Source organism: Rhododendron vialii, chromosome 6a (genome assembly GCF_030253575.1).
Source record: "Rhododendron vialii isolate Sample 1 chromosome 6a, ASM3025357v1".
In the NCBI taxonomy this organism is placed as follows: Eukaryota; Viridiplantae; Streptophyta; class Magnoliopsida; order Ericales; family Ericaceae; genus Rhododendron; species Rhododendron vialii.
In genome coordinates this window covers 43,218,505-43,236,373 of record NC_080562.1, presented here as the reverse complement: position 1 = coordinate 43,236,373, position 17,869 = coordinate 43,218,505, and the positions used below count along the sequence as shown (strand labels likewise).

Below are 17,869 nucleotides of genomic sequence, written 5' to 3'. Positions count from 1 at the left end.
AAGAACTTTATTGGGTTATCTAGTAAGTACTATGTGATAGCGGATGGAAGAATAGGGACCATTCTGCTCATTATAGTGGGTGTTTAATGGGATTGCTTTGGCCATTACTTGGGCTGGAGGAAGGGTAGTTTATTAGTACTGTTGTATGGAACAGATAAGAAATGTGAGGATGCATGGACAGACTCCAATGAAATTACCATGTTTGCAGACTTGGCGGACCAGATGAATTTTGCATGTTAACATTGCTTGTGCTTTTTTCAATGATTAGGTTTCTAAATCGCGCTATCGGTACACATACTTGCGTTGTTGATACGGCCACATATTGGTTCATGTTGAACAATATCGGCCTATATATAGGTAATTATCACCAAATTAATGTCCAAAACCCCTTCCGTATACAATACATAACGGCCGATATTTAAAAAATTCTGTAATTGTTTGAGGAATAGAACACATGAACTTTAATAATCATTTTGTTGCTTTTGTAGATATGTTTATTATGTATGAAAGGTTTAGGCATGGACAGAGTATATTCAAAGAAACTTGGTTATCCTTATTCGGTGTGCCTACTCGTATAATTGGCTAAATTTTGCAGGAGTTAATGTACTCGTTAAACTGTTCTGTAGACTGTAGTATGCAGTTTAGCTCTAACCATTTGGCCCCAAATGCCTCCACGGCATACACACGGCTTCAGAACAAGGTATCATTGGATAAAACATCGTTTTTCTAGATGAAAAGTTGAACAATTTGACACGATCAAATGTCTTCCGAATTGTGATTGATTGAATGGTCAAGTAATTTCGATAAGAAATAAAGGAGGATTGCATATTGATTTAGACAAGACAGTATTGCATATAGACTAGCCGTAAATTCGTAGGCTTTGTTCATATTTGGAGAAATGTAAAACGTGATTATCTTCCTGTTCTAATGCCACCAAAACAGACCCGATTGGGTAAACATGAGAAAAAAAAAAATGGAACTACCCCACCCATATAATAAAGTCATAGGAGGACCATTTTCTTTGTCATAATCATGCAACTTGGAACCAAATTTCCAATGAAAAAACTTGTGGACCATCAATGGTGGACCCAAAATTCCTGCATTTTACGCGTTGAATTGTCAAGAACACATCATGGTGCAAAAAAATAATAATAATAAAATTTCCTGTAATTTACTTAAGTGTATAGTGATAGGTGATTCTTTGTTATGTCACTTTCAGCTCTCTTAGCTCTCAAGTCATTGTCTATCTTTAGTACTGTTGGAATGTGCTACTTTCAGGAAAGGGGTAATGGGAAAAAGGAAAGAGAAGATTTGAAAACATAGTACATCCATCTGCTAGTCTTGATAGTGATTATTCTGGCATTGGAATCACTTTTCAAAGTTTTTTTTAACTCATAGGGTAGACCAATCCAACAACATCTGAATATCTCATCTATCCACATAGAGCTAGAGACCAATTCCTCCTGTTAGATGTCATGTGTGGGCACTGCTCTCTCCCTGGCCCACCCCAACCAAAAAACATCAATGATCTTGGTGATTATCTTTTTCCAAGTGGCGCCAAATGCCAATGTATACATCAAGGAACAATTACCACACTTTTCAGCAAGTTCCCACTAATAATGCATTTATATAAAGAGAAAGAGGAACACAATCATACAATCACTTGATTGGTGGGTTTACTCCCCAACATGTTGGTCAGGGTTCGATTCTTGGAATCAAACCGCAAGAAAGTACTTTCTAGTCCCGGCGTGGATGACCTGCCTTTGATCGAACTGAGGAAGGGATTAATTGAGGTGCAAATAAGTTGGCCTGGACACTCCTGACCGGAAAAACCCACAAGATGGGAGAGTTTGGTTAGAAACCACGAACTCCAAAAACTGCCATTAATGGGATGATCAAGTCCTGATAGTGTAGGCACATGGAATCTGTGATAGTGGGAGAGGCTGATGTTTACACTTGACAGCTCCACTTTTTACTCTTTGTGATTCTTTTGTTTTAGTACTTTTCAGTGCTTCATCAGTAGTGGGAGCTTTTTAGGATTTCAAATTTGCCATAAACAATGTCTTCTATCTTTAGCCTTACTCCACCTATCACACACAGAATCCATATCCATGTAAAGCAGCAGAACCATGGCCCAAGTCATTGAAATTCTCTCATTGTGCAAGATATGATTTCAAATGTCACTTGTTAACACTCTCTTCTTTTGGGGAGTTTGTGGATTCTTATCTTGACCCCACCATTGCCTTCCAAAAAGTCGAATGCAATGCACTTGCATATTAGAAAGAGAGAGAGATATATATATATATATGCTAGCTAGGAGGAGGACTCACCACCTAACCGCATCCATTCAAATTGGATTTAGGATCTAACACCAAGCCTATGTATTAGTGGAAAATTTTATCGGGGAAAAGAAAAGGACAATTAAGAAAATAGGAAATCGCTACATTGAATTCCTTACAAACTAATGGGTGTAAACAAATAGCGCGTCCTTCCACTAAAATGGGCCGGAAGCCTGTATGTCCGATTTATGCAAAGTGGGTATACAAATCTGAACGAATAAATCGATCAAGTTTGAAAATGATCTTCCTGATTTTCAAAGAACAAATAGCAAAGGGTTTGATCAAGAAAGAACAAGAAACTAAATTTACTTATCATTTGTCTGTCCTTTCTTTTCCCTTAGAGAGAAAAAAATATCTCAAAAAATCATGATCCAAACAGTCCTAAAGTTTATCATGTTTCTAGATCTATGACTATGGTGGGTCATAATTATCAAATGCTACTATTTGGGAGCCATGCCAACCTAATATGACCAGCTTATTAAAGTTCTTCCAGCACTTGCATTTTTTCCCCCCTGCTTATGAGATGGTTATTGTGGGGTCAGCTTGAAAAGGTGGACAAATTATGAGAGAAGGAAAGGAAGAAACAAAATCAATTTCTAAGATTGATGGAGTGGAACATGAGTGCCCCCTTTCACAAGGGAAGAAAAAAGTTGGGACTATCCATCATGGTCCCATCTCTCTTGGATTTGGATTCGTATTCTATGTTTTTGTGATATTCATTCCTCCAACCATCTCCCACTTCAACTGAAACTTTTGGAATATGGATTTATATCTCACCAAAGTGGACACACACGCCTTTAACACAAAAATGTCATTGAAAAAAGGCACAAGCAAGCATGGCCCTAGACATTTAATTTAGGGCTTCCTTTTTCTGTCCTCCAACATAAAATGGCAAATATTGGTTTCGGTGTCTCTGTTGTAATCGTTGGCACATCGCCGACCCAGCGCATGATGTATAACTATCCTGGCCATTTCTTCTTTTTTTTTTTCTTTCGTGACAAAAAAAATTCACTAACAATCACTCACATGGTGGTGGTGAAAGTGAAAATAAAGCGAAGTTAACATAATGCTTGTCTTACGTCCTTTTATGTCTATTCAAGTTTTTTTTTTTGAGGAGTATATTTCAAAACACAAAGAGTTACTACCTGCTATCTCTGCATATATCGAGGCTATTCACCGCCTTTAAGTCATCGTCTTTATTTAACTTAGGAGACAGTCACGACTGAATATTTTATAATTAGCAAAGAAGAAGAAGATAAGGGTTTATTCAAAAAAAAGGTATATATCTATGACACACATGACATTGATGTGTGATTCTTTGGGCACCAAAGCAAAAGAAGTCGGGTGGGTTAGTTTATTCACACAACTTTTTCTTTGTATTCAATCAAGGAAGGGAGGTGGACATGGGGTTTGTGTGGTGGTGTTGGTTGGTTTTATCTTTTCTATATATATATGCCAATATAAAGTAGTAGTACTATATTACTAAATGTGTGTTTGGAGTGGTGATTTTGATGGGAATTCCAATGAGAAATGCACCACTCAACCAAAACACACACCCCATGATATGCGTCATTTTCACCATTTTTCTGACGACTACTTAATTACACCTTTGACAATCCCCATTGTCTCCAAAGAAAGATACCTTAACTTAAACAAAGGTTACTGGAATATCATAATGCAGCCAAAAATAATTTTCAAATCTTACCGGCTGCTATCAAATTATAATCAGATTACCGTATGACGTGGGGTCCACTATTATTTTGAGTATCGCAAGCGATCGATGATGCTTATTTGGTGTCTTCCACAAACGACTTGCTCAATTGCAATAAATAATACAGTAGTACATATGAAAATAATAATAAAAATATATATCCTCATGTAAATAACAAGTCCTTGGATTAGGTCAGTTTAGGTTGTGCTTAAGCAATGAATACCTAAACCTTACTACTTTAATCAAGTAAGACTTTTTAGAGAAAAAAGGATTGTCTAGCTAACCCTTCTGTTGACAAGTCCAACAATATTATTAATTTGTTTTTCAATTTATGCTTAGAGCCCAATCTAAGCACATCGAAACGATAGACCAAATTAGGAATTGGGTCAATTGTCTTCACTTGCCAAACCTCCAAAGATTCCAATATATTGTGTTCACTCTTAATCTTGTTGAACTCTCTGCAACATATATATATATATATATATATATATATATATATATATATATATATATATATATATATGTCTTTAAAAAAACAAGAAGAAATGTCATTGCTAGTGGCGGAAGATAGGTTTTCCTTTGGTCTTTAGTTAGCATTGACGTACATAATGTGACCATGACTTCACAATTTATAATTAATATAGCTTTTATAAGATTTATGCTTTGTGACTATTACTTCACAATTAGTTGGTGGATGTTTTAATTTTGGCCTAATTTTTATCGAATCGATCACCCTCTGTTATTGCGCTGTACCCATCGTTCGATGTGCATATATGACGCAGAAGACGGTGATTTAAAAACCATATCATTTGAATAAGTTATCATGATCATATGTTAAATATTAGAAGAAACATAGTCATCTTGTGCTAAATAATTATTTGCATATCCTTCTTTTTAATTCATTGGAAAAGTTAGACAAAATTAGAATCTCCATAGCATGTTTGAGGAAAAGATTTAGTAGTTTTCATCCAGGGGAAAAACCTATGCATTTCCCAAAAAAACAAATATAATTGATTTGAACTAGTTTGACAGGTAGTTCGAAGAGATAAGTAATTGTCATTCGAGGGGATTTTAGCGATTTGTTGTGCAATAAATCAAGAAAAAAATAACAATAGATTTCGAAAATGAAAGCCAGCGAAGGATCCCACTTCTTTCCTGAGGGGAAAACAGTCACGTACTTTGAATGAGATTCCTAAAGGTACACCTAAGAAGCACCTTAAAATAGGTCTATTATTACAAGTCAACAAAGTCAAAATCATAAGAGGAAAATAGAATTTACTATCTGCTAGCTATTAGTGTTCCTTAAATTAAGGCATGTGAAAAGTTGAGTTAAAAGTTACTCCGATCCGTATGTGAGGGAATGTGTTTTCATTTACTCATAACTCATTTAAGGGTAATAGTGAATCGTATGAAGATTTTACCATTAATAACATAATTTGTTCCTACTACTACAACTTTTGTAACTCCAACAGATATTTCTTTAACTCGGATAAAAAAAACAGATATTTCTTTAACCGAAGCAATATTATTGGTTTTTGAGAAATTATTTGAGATACGCGTAAACTGGTCCAGATATCTTACATTAAAAAAAAAAAGTCAAGAAGTCTAAGGTTGTAGTTGTGCGAGCAATACCCACTCAAAATTTGCCCGTCTGGCAAAATCTGGTTGTGTTTCATTAGCCCGACGGCGGGGAATTATAGAAGCTAAGGCTCTTTGTTTCCTTTTGCTGCCTGCCGAGAGTCTAAAGTCTTTATGATCATGTTTAGGGGAGGGCTGTTACACCTCTTCACCTCCTCCTCCTTACCTTTCATCGAGATAAAAACAAAATTAAAATCTCCAAAAGGAAGGACCGAGGGAGTAGTAAACAAAACAAACGAGTAGTAAAATATGAATGGCGAATTGGAATTCTATTCACATGTTTGGTGGCTATGCCATGCTGGTCATATAAAGGAACAGATGGTCCAGATCTTGTAGGGTCCATAAACCACCTAAATGTCTCTTTATTATTACAACAAAATTCAAACAAATCTGTGATATTATTGATAAATAATAATAAAAGTACAGTGTGCTATCGCTGTGACAATAATTAGAGACGCTAGTAACGAGCGAAAGTCTTGTAAGGCTTAAGGAACAGACCATAAAGTACTGCCCCGCAAACACAAAAATATACCAAAGGCTATGCTGTTGCCAGAAGCTAAATGGCGAACAAAAAGCCTAGGGATGCTGACGACGAGAGCCAACAGAAGGGGCCTAACTGTGGTATTGTTTTTGTTTGTGTTACCTTGTTATTAAATGCCAACCTTGGGGTTATATAGGTTGTAACGTATGCGTACGCATTGGTTGTGACTTGTGAGAGTGGTGGGGTCCAACTTTTGGTCTCATGCGTGGTTTAAGTGCTAGAGACAAATGTGATCTAATAATATTTTTGGATTCTTTTTTATTTGTATTCCAAAAAATAAAAAATTGTCTTTGTTAACTTCACAGTATATTTTTTGACTTAGTAGTCCAGCTCGAGAAGGGAATTAAAATTCAAAAATTGAAGGTCGGTTTGAATTTATTTTTGTCTTTCGTGAATTTTTTTTTAGAATTATTTTTTAGATTCCTATTTCGAGATGAACTGAAAATCCAAAAAAAATTACGCAAATTAACGAATGCTAATTTTTTCGAGATAAACTGAAACGCCAAAATAAAAAATTACACAAAACTACCTAACGCTATTTTTTTCAATAATGACAAAAAGCTACCCCTAATTCTTTTGAATTATTAGGCTAAAACACCCCTGTACTGCAAATCGTGTTTTAGTGCCACCTGGTTATTCCTAATAATCAACTTTCAATTGGATCATTTAGAAATTGAGGCCCCGTTCCAGAAATTTTATTAAAAAATAAACAGCTTATTTCACATTTTCAAACTCAAAAATAATGTAAATGAAAAATAATTTTTTAATTTTTTTTGCACCGTATAAAAGATCTTAATGGGATCTATCAAACAAAATCCATATTGGTAGGAAAATTATTTGCGTAAAGACATTATTTTTGAGCTTGAAATTACTTTCTTAAAAAATAAGATTTAAATCGAGTTGCGGAACGGAGCCTGAGTCCGATCACGCGGAGCAATTGTGAAGTACTAAAATAAAAGATTGAATCTGAAATATAAAAAATTCTACTCTCTGGTTTCTTTTTACACCGATTGAACATATTGAACATATTATAGTATGTCATCGCCTTCAGTCTAAGCTTAAATTTAAATTTTTGCCTACCACCGACAGTTGCTGCCAATCTCTACTCCCTCCGTCAGTCACCCGACCCATCTAATTAGGAAAAAAATTAAGTTATTTTCCCCACAAGAAGTAATTAAGAGAAAGGAAAATTCTATGTACCCCGAAAGACTACTCAAAAATGACCTCGAATTGAAAATCGATGGTCCATTGATGTCATTTCTGTCTATTCTTTCGGGTTGTGTCCATTGATGTCACCTAATTGCCCGGACCACAAAAACTGTTGACATAGGAAGAGAATCGTTTCAAAGTACACCTAAATTGCTCCCTCCTGATCACTTATGTCAAATTATTGACTTTTTAATTGATGACTTAAATTTTAACTTATTTTATGCGCACCGTGACTAATCTTTAGAGATAAATCTTATCTCGTTTAGAAGATTTTGAACTCGAGTTCTAAGAAAGAATAAATATCTAGTCTCCTGCTTTGACCATGAAATCCAAGTCTCTATTCCCTTCTAATGTTTCAAGGTCAATTCTCCTTGTCTTGCCAGGAATTATCGAGGCTACCTCACCCTATCCCGCTATGCGAAAGCGTGTGCAACGGTTGAGAGGAGCTGTAGAAATTTGAATGAGGTATGCGCATACTGGTCTGGAACATCCTGCATTGCCAAATAAAAAAAGGATGATACAAATTTGATTCAAAATTTGTAATTGTAACGAGTTGTTCTCGGGTGGTTAAAAAATGGTCAAACAAATTGTTGTGCCCTAAATTAGATTAGATGCTAATAAATTGTTGTTTTAATTGGCTGTAGGAGTTGGAGACCGATCCCTGCTCACACACATTGATGATGCAAAACTGCTACCAATTCCAACTTCCAAGAAAGATCGAGATTGATGCAATCGGTCACCATCTCCCTCCCGGATAGGTTTTCAAAACTTTATTATTATGCCTTCCCACCACAATTGACCTTAACAAGACAACTCAAATCACGCAATTAATGACTTCTTTGTTAGAGTTGAGGGAAAGTACTGCCGCATTGAACTCGTCTAGCGTCCGCTGTCCACCCTTGACGTTCCCCCCTACCTCACAAATTACAATAAATATGTGACTGTTATTAAGTATGGTAGAAAATACTGTAGAAGAGTGTGACGTATTATTTGATATGCGTATTTCAAATGTTCAGTATAATTAATGATGACATGCAACAACGCATAATAGACTTGTCTACAATCTATTTGAACCGTTTTGCGGACGATGGATAATTAAAATTATCGGAATGGGGGAAATGATCGGGGCAAATCCAAGAATTCTCATACTAGACAAATTAAAATAAACTTCTTTAAGGTTTCTGTGACTAAATTTAACTTTGTTTTGAATCAAAATCTTTTAAGGCGACGATATTGCATGTGAGTCCTCTACCAGCTTCTTTGACAATTCCAATTGTTTTTATGGTTTTCGGCATGCACATCATGGTCAGGTATTGGAACCAATTTCTTTTTTCGAGTGAAAAGATCATCCCAGTTATATTAATTTTAATAAAAAATTACAATTAATATAATAGCAGTGTCGGAACCCAGGAGGAGGATGGAGAGTCCATGAAATCCAAACACACTCTTTGTCGGAGAGTTTGGAAAACCGTTGCCAAGCGGATCGGAGTCACAAGCCAAAACCTAGATTTGGTATCCGTCGAAGGAGAGGAGGGAAATCTTCATACACCATCTCTCATCCACGGCGGTAGGAGAGGAGAAAGAAAGGCCGGAGAGGAGGGGGGCTAAGAGAGAGGAAGAAGAAATAGATTAGAGGAGGGAAAGGAGAATTGGAAAGAAGTGGCGGCAGGGTAGATAAGGGGAGCCCCTCCCCACCAAACACACTCTCTCTAGAATTCTCTCGGACTCTCCGGACCTTTTTTATCGGAACTAATGTTGAATGAATCATATTACACGTAACTGACAAAAAATGATTTAACCAAGTATTTTGCCGATGTTTGCCCAACATCATTTTTGATATAAATAATTTACCCATTGAATTCTACCAAGTAAACCATTCGAACTAGTAAAGAAAGCTCATCAAGCAAGAATCGGATGAAAAAGACGTCATCCTCCTCTCCTTTGATTTGATGCACACCAATTCACCGTAGCAAGAGTAAATACAAGGACATCCCCATTAATCTATTTCTTTACCTATATAGTAAATTTTGCTGCAAAATTTACCATTTTTTTTTTTTTTGGTCAAGTGGAAAAACGCAAAATTTACCATATGAACAGTTGGAATCATCATGTAGTAATGTACTTGATAGATTGGAAAATAAGTAAAGTGTTTTAAATATATGCCTTGGAATATTGTGAATAGGCTAGATTTTTAGGCTTATCCCAACCCCACAAATACCATCCATGATGAATGAATCAAACAAAAAGGGTCCCCGTTTCTTGTGGAAGACCGCACCAGCAGCCAGCCAGCCTACATCACACCGCCAAATAAAGCAATGGAAAATAAACACGCCAAAAAGGCATGGCCACATTGTTACTGGACTACTATACTATCATCCCCAGCCAGCCCCATCCCTCCCTCCCCCTTCCCACTTTCATTAATTTGTCTTCGCTTGCTCTGCCAAATTTTAGCACTACCCCGGGCCACACCTGGCCTATTCCCTTCTTTTTAACTTCATAGTCTCTTTCTGACAAGGACGACTCCACCCATAAACGTGCCTCGGACGGGATCTCTCTCTATCTCTCTTTGAGTACAGTACCAACCTCACCACATCCATCCATCCATCCATCCAACCATCACAGAGAGAGAGAGATTGAGATATTTCAGGGCTTACCGCTTACGAGAAAAGGAACAGATGCCTTACGTTTTGTCCTTTTCCCTGTTTTATAATCTCTGTTTTCCAAACCCGACAAATTAACCACGACAATTGCAACTCCGGCTAACGTACGTAACGATGCGCAAAATACGGTCCAAACAAAAAGAAAAGAAATTTCCTAATTTTAATCTTGCTCACCTTTTTCCAACCTCAGTTTTGGCGCGATTTCACAACCACCCCCCACGGACTGCACACGAGGTTTTCTTGAGGAACAGACAAAAACAAAGAGGAGAAAAGTTAGCCAACCTCTGCGCACCGTAGCGTTACTTGTGCTTTGACCAACGTGTCAGCCTTTGCGCTGCACGTGTCACTTTCACTTGGCCGTTGACTACACGCGCCCAGTAGAACATAGTAGTACTAATCCACCATGCAAACGAAATTGAACCTACTGCTAATCCGCTGCACCAAAAGCTTAATCCTAATGCCTTGCTAAAGTACGCCATTGCCAATCGAAGTACCAAAAAAAACGAATAAATGGCAGTAATATTGCAGGAAACTTTAAAAAAAGCAAAAAAAAAAAAAAAAGGGCGCTAAACATGAGGGCAAATGGTGTTTTTTTCCTCGAATTTTTCTACAAAATATACTCGATTTCTTTTCTTTTTCTGGATAAAGTTCAAGAGGGCATGATAACGTGCAAACTGGCGTTCTTGACGGCGTTACAGACGGGGCAAGCATGAACCGACGACCCACAAACAGCACAGAGACAGAGATGCCTGCACGGCAACAGCAACACGCACGACTCCACCTTCCCACACTTCCTGCACAGCCTCTCATTTCCACTCCCACCACCTCCGCATTCAACACTCCCCTTGTCCTCGTAATTGCTGCCGCAGCACGACTCCGCGTCGTCTGTCATATCCGCCCGCGCCGGCGGCGCTTGGTCCAACGCGCCGGCGAGGTTCTGCTGCTCGTCGTTGACGTGCGCGAGTACTTGTTCAAGGTTGGTTCTGAGAGCGTTGGCCGTGGCCTCGTTCGACTGGGCCAAGTCTCTCCATATCTGGTTCTCGACAAAAAGCGACTTCACTCTTTCTTCCAGCGCCCAATTCAACTTCCCAATCTTGTCTATCTCTTCTTCCTTGGCTCTCAATCTCTTCACAACTCCTTCCTCCACCGCCGCTATAATCCTCCGAGAATACCTCTTCCGCCTGTCCTCCATCTCTAGTCTCACCTTCTCCGTCTGGTTTGCACACAACCCAAATTCTAATATCAATATACGTAATCAAAACGAAAATAATAATAATTTAGCAAGAATAGGGCCATAAACGGAGACGTACATGTTGGGCAATGAAGCGATCGATCTCCAACTGCTGTTGATGGATCTGCAACGAGACGTCTTCGCCAAGGAAGGTGAAAGAGTTGCATCGATTGTTGCTTTGGTTGTAAATCTGGCTGTTGGGGAAGGAAATCAGTGGATTAATCGAATCTCTCGTGCGTTTTCTAGAAACCGATGGAATGGCGTAGGAAAGACCGCTGTCGGATTTCATGGCCGAGTTATTGTTATACAGCGGGAGCAGAGTCTCTGTCGTCGTCCCAGATAACGGAGGCAATCCGTATCCGATCAGATTGTTGTAGGCATTAATCACGTTGTTTTCTGTTCCGTTCATGATTTCCCTACATACCATTCGAAGTTCAACGTCAGGAAATGTATAACAATATTGGAAAATGAAAAGGGAAAAAAAAAAAAAAAGAAACAGAGACAGTACCTGTTGCCGATGATTTGAGAAGGGAAGATGTTGAGGTGCCGAGCCTCAACAGCCATGAAAAAATGATATCTTCTTCTTCTTGTTGCTCTTCTCTCTCTATATATGTATATGTATATGTAGAATCGTTACAGAGAGATGATATATATATATATATATAGGTGTTTGATTCTGTTTCGGGGAAGAGGAGAAAAAGGGAGGAGGGATGAGGAACCGAACAAAAAGCATGCAATAGATGTGGCAAGGGCGTATGGAGGGGTTTATTAAGGGTTTGGTTTAGAGAGAGAAAAAGAGTCCGTACTTTTATTTATCCCATCAAAGAAAGAGAAACGATTGTTATATGCAGAGGGAGGGAGGGAGAGAGAGAGAGAGAGAGAGAGAGAGAGAGAGAGAGAAAACGACGGGGGGAAGAGAGAGATTTGTTTGGTTGGGGGGTTTTGTCTATTTCCGAGATTTTTCAGTTACCGGAACGGCCCTCCCTCTTAAGAAAACTTTGACTCCACTCTCCGCAAACCAACAAACAGAGATGCGGTCAGTGCGTTAATTCGGCTTAATTTCAGGGGCTATTCCGGGATATGAGCGGCTGTTTTTTATCTTTTCGAAAAATTAATTTCTGACTCCTAATTTTGGAGATAATAGTACTGGGAGTATATTTATTAATTGCGTAACTGACACTATGGCAATCTGCCACGTGGACACATGCCCGACTGGCACCTGCCATGTCCGTACACATAATATAGCCACCTTCTATCTCTTCTTTCTATGATTTTACTATTAATTTTTTTACTCTTTTGGTCTTTTTCACATTCAATGCACTTTTTCTTCGTTTTCTGGTGCGGAGGTTGGGACCACACACCGTAACACGTGTGGGTCCGGAGCCACGCGTGTGGGGCATGGTGTTGTACTGGTGGGGAATACTCTCCTACTGCATAGGGCTTGTGGGTCCTAGTTCAAGAAATTGAAGGTGGGGTGCGATGGCGTGATGGCCGGTTTGATGGGCAGGGCAGGGCACGGTTGTCAAACTGTCCTCTTGCATGATCTCCCTTGCCATGCCATCACTTCTGCTAGCTCTGTTTCTTTCGCAGCTTCTACATTTTTTGTCGGCATTGATTCCTTCATTTCATTGTGAACCCCCTTTTTCTGTGCAATCAATTTCTCCAATTTTTTGTCGGCTTAACAAAGAAAATTTGGAAACACAAATTCAGAAGTTTAGGTTGGATTTGTTTGACATTTTAGTTTTGTTTTTTAATTATTATCTTATTTTTTTTCAATCATTATTTTATTTTTTTAATTATTTTCTCCCGTCCCAATTTAATTGTCACTTTTGAAAATTCGTGTCACTTTTCAATTGATTATATCTTGTAGTTTATAATGTTTTAGGTGATTTTAAAAATATTGTATTATAGAACAAATCGAGATCTATCAAACAAGATCCATATTGGATATAAAATTCATTACCAATTTAAAAATATAACTAATTTTTTTATTCAGTTAGAATAGAACTGTGACAATTAAATTGGGACAGAGGGAGTACTTTGTCATCCTTCTCTATCTCTCTCTACTCATTATCATTCTCCAATCATTACCCTATTTCTTTCTCCACCTATCACTAAAACTAAACTAAACTAAAATGCCAAACAAATAAAGCCTTACCCTTTCCTTCCGAACCAAATTTGGGATTGGGAGCCAAGCACCTTGTCTAGCCTATCTGGACCGTCCAAAAGCGTTTTCAACGGTCCGGATTAAGAAACGAACTCTCTCTTAGAAGAGTTTAAGTTTCTAATCCGGGCCGTTAATTGCTGAGATGGACGGTCTGGATGCGTTTGGGAGGGTCCCCGGGTCCCCAAAATAGATGGTACTAGTACTAGTAGTAATTCTCAAGATTCATGCCGAACAAATTCTAAAACAATTTGATACTCTAGTGATGGATATAAAAGATTAGTCACATAATCCTTAAAATATCTTATGTCTCGTTCTTCAATCATATCTCATGCCAGTATTCTTGCAAATTTTAGTACTAAGTTAAAATGTGTTTCAAAGATGTTTCATGCTTGCGCTTTAATTCACGCAACGATGAATTATGGGGGGCTTAAGATATTAAAAGGCACCATTGACGAACACAAGGATAAATCAAAATTGAAGATATGTATAGTTTTTGTGAAATTGTACTAATGACTTTTGCTTTGTATTTTATTTGGAGAGGGAGTTTATTGTCATATAAAGGAATCATTCAACGTAATATTTCAAATTTTTTTCGTCTGTAACTAATAAAAAGCTCAGACACAATAGAAACAACAAGGATAAAAACTAGTACAAGAGAAAATAACAATAGGCCAAATGAAGTCTTATTATTTCCATTGCACAAAAAATAAAAGGAAGTCTTATTCATGTAGTATCGTAATAGAAATAGATGAAGATTATTTTAAAAAGGACAAGAAGATGAACCAAAATACTACTCCTACCATATTTAACATCAGCTACAATAATTAATCATGGGTTGGATTGGAAGTGATGCTTTCAAGGCAATCCTCCTCTTTGCGTTATTAATTAATTACGTCATTAACTCCATATTATTAATTTACTTAATCTTCACATAAATCTGTTTAACTAATGCACCGCTTCACAAAAGAGCTCCTTTTGTGGGGACAAGCTAGCACAACAAAAATACTAATAGGGAAGTAATTAAAAGTGACCAACAACTACTCTTTACTTAATTAGCACTAATTAATATCGCCTACTAGCTAGGCTAGCTTGATCCTACTTGTACTTCTTCTTCTTCCCATTTAAGAATGCATAATAAGTTAGCATTACGAGTAACCTTTGTTTAGGACAACTTAATATACTAATAGAGTAATGCTGCTGACAGTTTTTATTGTAACTTCTTAAAATCATAACCTCCCACTTGTCTAGGTTATTGTTATTTATTTACTTGGTTCTATGTACCGTCCCCAGGTGGGGTTGGATGATGAGTTTCACATTGCCTTGCCAAGTTTATGGATTCCTCGGTTAATTCTCTATTTGTCTCAACTGGTTAAAGCTAACAAAAATATGAATTTCGAGAGACTTGTCGTTCTTTTCAAATACATTAACTAAAATTTATTTGGCAAAAATAACGTGTCTAGAGTTCTTAAGTTGTAGACCAATTTTTAACGACTTTGTTTTTCTTTTTCTTTGTTCTTTTTAATAGTTGGGTCCAATTATCTCGTTCTTCTTCTGGTCCATCACAAAGAAAGAAATCAAAATAATTCACTGTGTGTGGCATCAGAAGTAAGCTTTGTTTGTCTTTCACTTGTTATATGTTTCTCTATTACTTTCCCCAATTTTAGTTTATATTTATTACTATACCATACTAGATAAGTTACAAACATGCATAAAAAAGATGAGTCAAGTGTCAAGACATCTCAAATTCCGGATATATACATTCCACAATGAGATCATATTAACAAAGCAAAATCATTTGAAGGATTGGAACTTGCGTGCTAGACCAATTGGATGGGTGCTTGTTCGAAGTTGACATAATCTTAGGTTCAACCCCTGTAATCCCCACGAACCCACCAATAAATATAAGATGATGTTCTCATGCTTTCTAGAGAAAAATGGAGGACCAACCTAAGATTTGAAGATACATAACTCGTATGCACGAGCGGGAACGTGAAAATGTCTTTGAAACGCATCACAAACTACTAAAATCGGCGACACGAAAATCCAAGGGGCAATAGCGATACGAGAATCGAAGGCGAGAGCGCATGATCCTAACATGAGGGTAAAAGCAAGACACAGCATCAAAACAAATGCATTAGTAATTAGGCATGCATGCCCGGTGTGACAAGTCACAAGGCATTAAAATGCCAGCCAAACTGACTCCGCATTATCCCCGGGACCTCGATCTTGTTGTTTAGTTTGGTTTTTGCTTTGTACGACCACTCATAATAAAGGGGGATAGTGTAGTACTGCTTGTTGGTTAGTAGTAGTAGTGCTGATTTTCGTACGATATAGAAAGCAAAAAATTAGACTGGTCTTCTTTCTGCTACATGTCTCTGATTTCAAGTTGCATGATTTGTTTGTTACATTATGCTCAGTCCATTGGGAGGAGAGAGAGAGAGAGAGAGAGAGAGAGAGAGAGAGAGAGAGAGATTCCTTTGGGCATGAGTAAAAAACAGATGAAAGGTAGATGGGTGGATTCTCCAATGAGAGATCTTTGTAAAACTCCATTATTGATCCCATCAACCCACCCATACGCCACGGCATTTGGTTTTAACCACCCAGTACGTGCCGAAAAATCAAAAGAACGAAAAAGTAAAGTTAAAAAAAGAGAGAAAAAAGTAAGTGATCGAAATGGGTCGCAACACACATTGCATTTGGTTCATTTTATGGTTACATCACCAAAGAAAGATATACCTAATTTGTTTGTGGAGGGCTTCAAAGATTGTTGAATGCATGCATTTTGCCATAATTTAATCACTTGACATTGAATAATAGTAATTAATTATTAGAACAGATAATTAAGTATTACTGCCAATGCGTGTGTTACTACGCGTACGTACGTAAGGGATCATGTGTTTTTGTTCTTCATCCTCTTTTGATGGCTATTAAATCATGCACCCTGGCCTTGACTTGTTGGGGGTATCTCTTTTCAATATTTCTCTATTCTTCATTTAATATTAAACGTATCCATAAGGTTGTAGTATTTAATTTGCATGTGATCTCTGCTCTGCACCCATTTTTAAATGAATCCCATCCGGAGAGATTTGTCTCTTCCCTCAAACACGGCAAGAACAGAGAGAAGAGTAAGCCTGACAAAATCAAAGATTGGTTCAGCTATACATGTTACATGTTTGCAGAAGTGATGGAATATAAGAGAGACCAGGGGGCCACAATTGACCAGAGTTCGATTTATGAGATCATGCCGTAAAAATAAGTAATTTTTTGTGAATCTTCTAATCCTGGCGTGGATGAGACTCTTTTTGTCCGGTCCGAATAAGATATTATTCGAGATGCGCTTAGGATGGCCCAAACGCCCTGACCGTCGGGGAAAAAAACTAAACAAAAGAAAAGAAAGAATTAAGATGGGAGGTTGGTTAATTAGAAGAAGGGGAGCCCCAACAGAAAAGGCTTAAAAGGAAAGAGCACTTTAATTTTTGCCCTCATCCTTCCTTCATCCTAGAAGTGGGTGCGACAAAGTCTTGGGGTTGGGGGGTAGCTATCATTATTTCTTGTAATGGACACATACCTCACCTTGTGCCCACGACACAAGGACAACCTAAAAAGTGATCAACTCTATGGAGTACAGTATTTATTATTAGAGTTGGAGTATTTTATACTATTATGGCCGGCCATCACTGCCAAAACTAGACCGTTAAGTTTCCAAGATATTGCCGGGAAGGTAGCTTTAGCTTAGCTTGTAGGTAGCTGCTGCTGCATTTCAAGGACTTTTTTGATTGGGCCCCCTTCCCTCCCTCCCCATCTGCGTTGTGTAGTAATTAAAGTGGTTGTTGCCTTTGGGCTCGCTCGTAGACCCACTTTTTCTGATTCGATCCGTTCAATGGACGCCAAGACTGCATCTACTAGTAATTTACTCGTATTACTCCCGTCCATAGGACATAGCATAGAAGCAAGATCAAATTATTCTACTATCATATAGCATAGCAAATACTAAAAGAAGGACAAAACATAAAAGATGTAGAAATGGTCTCGTGACTCAAACCTTCTTCTCTTTTTTTTTTGCAGGGGAGGGCTGCAATATATTATTGGAAAAGAAAAAAAAAATCATGCACCTCCTTAAATTTGATGCTTTTTATGTGACATACTAGTTGATATTCTTGTTTTCTGGAGTACGGTAGTGCCCACGTGGAGAAATGCGCATGAATTGCTAGGGCCGACGTAGGCTTTGGCCAATTGTGATTACGGTCCACCCCTATTTTTGGATATAATACGCATTTATATTAGTAATTTTTTTCATATATTCAATGTGAAATACTCTGTATAAGTTTGCTTGTGATTGCAATGTATATGTCATTCTTACTCTTGTATTAACC

At 37.7% G+C, this 17,869-nt stretch overlaps 1 protein-coding gene across 1 annotated transcript; it reads right to left on the bottom strand.

Annotated features, from left to right (window-relative positions):
- Positions 1 to 10,726: 10,726 nt before the first annotated feature.
- Positions 10,727 to 12,148, bottom strand: LOC131329743 (probable BOI-related E3 ubiquitin-protein ligase 2). Its single transcript, XM_058363095.1, has 3 exons — positions 11,838 to 12,148; positions 11,409 to 11,745; positions 10,727 to 11,311 (listed from the first exon to the last, which is right to left on the bottom strand). Exons 1-3 carry the CDS (start codon positions 11,891 to 11,893, stop codon positions 10,748 to 10,750), a joined length of 957 nt encoding a protein of 318 aa, XP_058219078.1. The 5' UTR covers positions 11,894 to 12,148; the 3' UTR covers positions 10,727 to 10,747.
- Between the last annotated feature and the right edge of the window lie 5,721 nt (positions 12,149 to 17,869).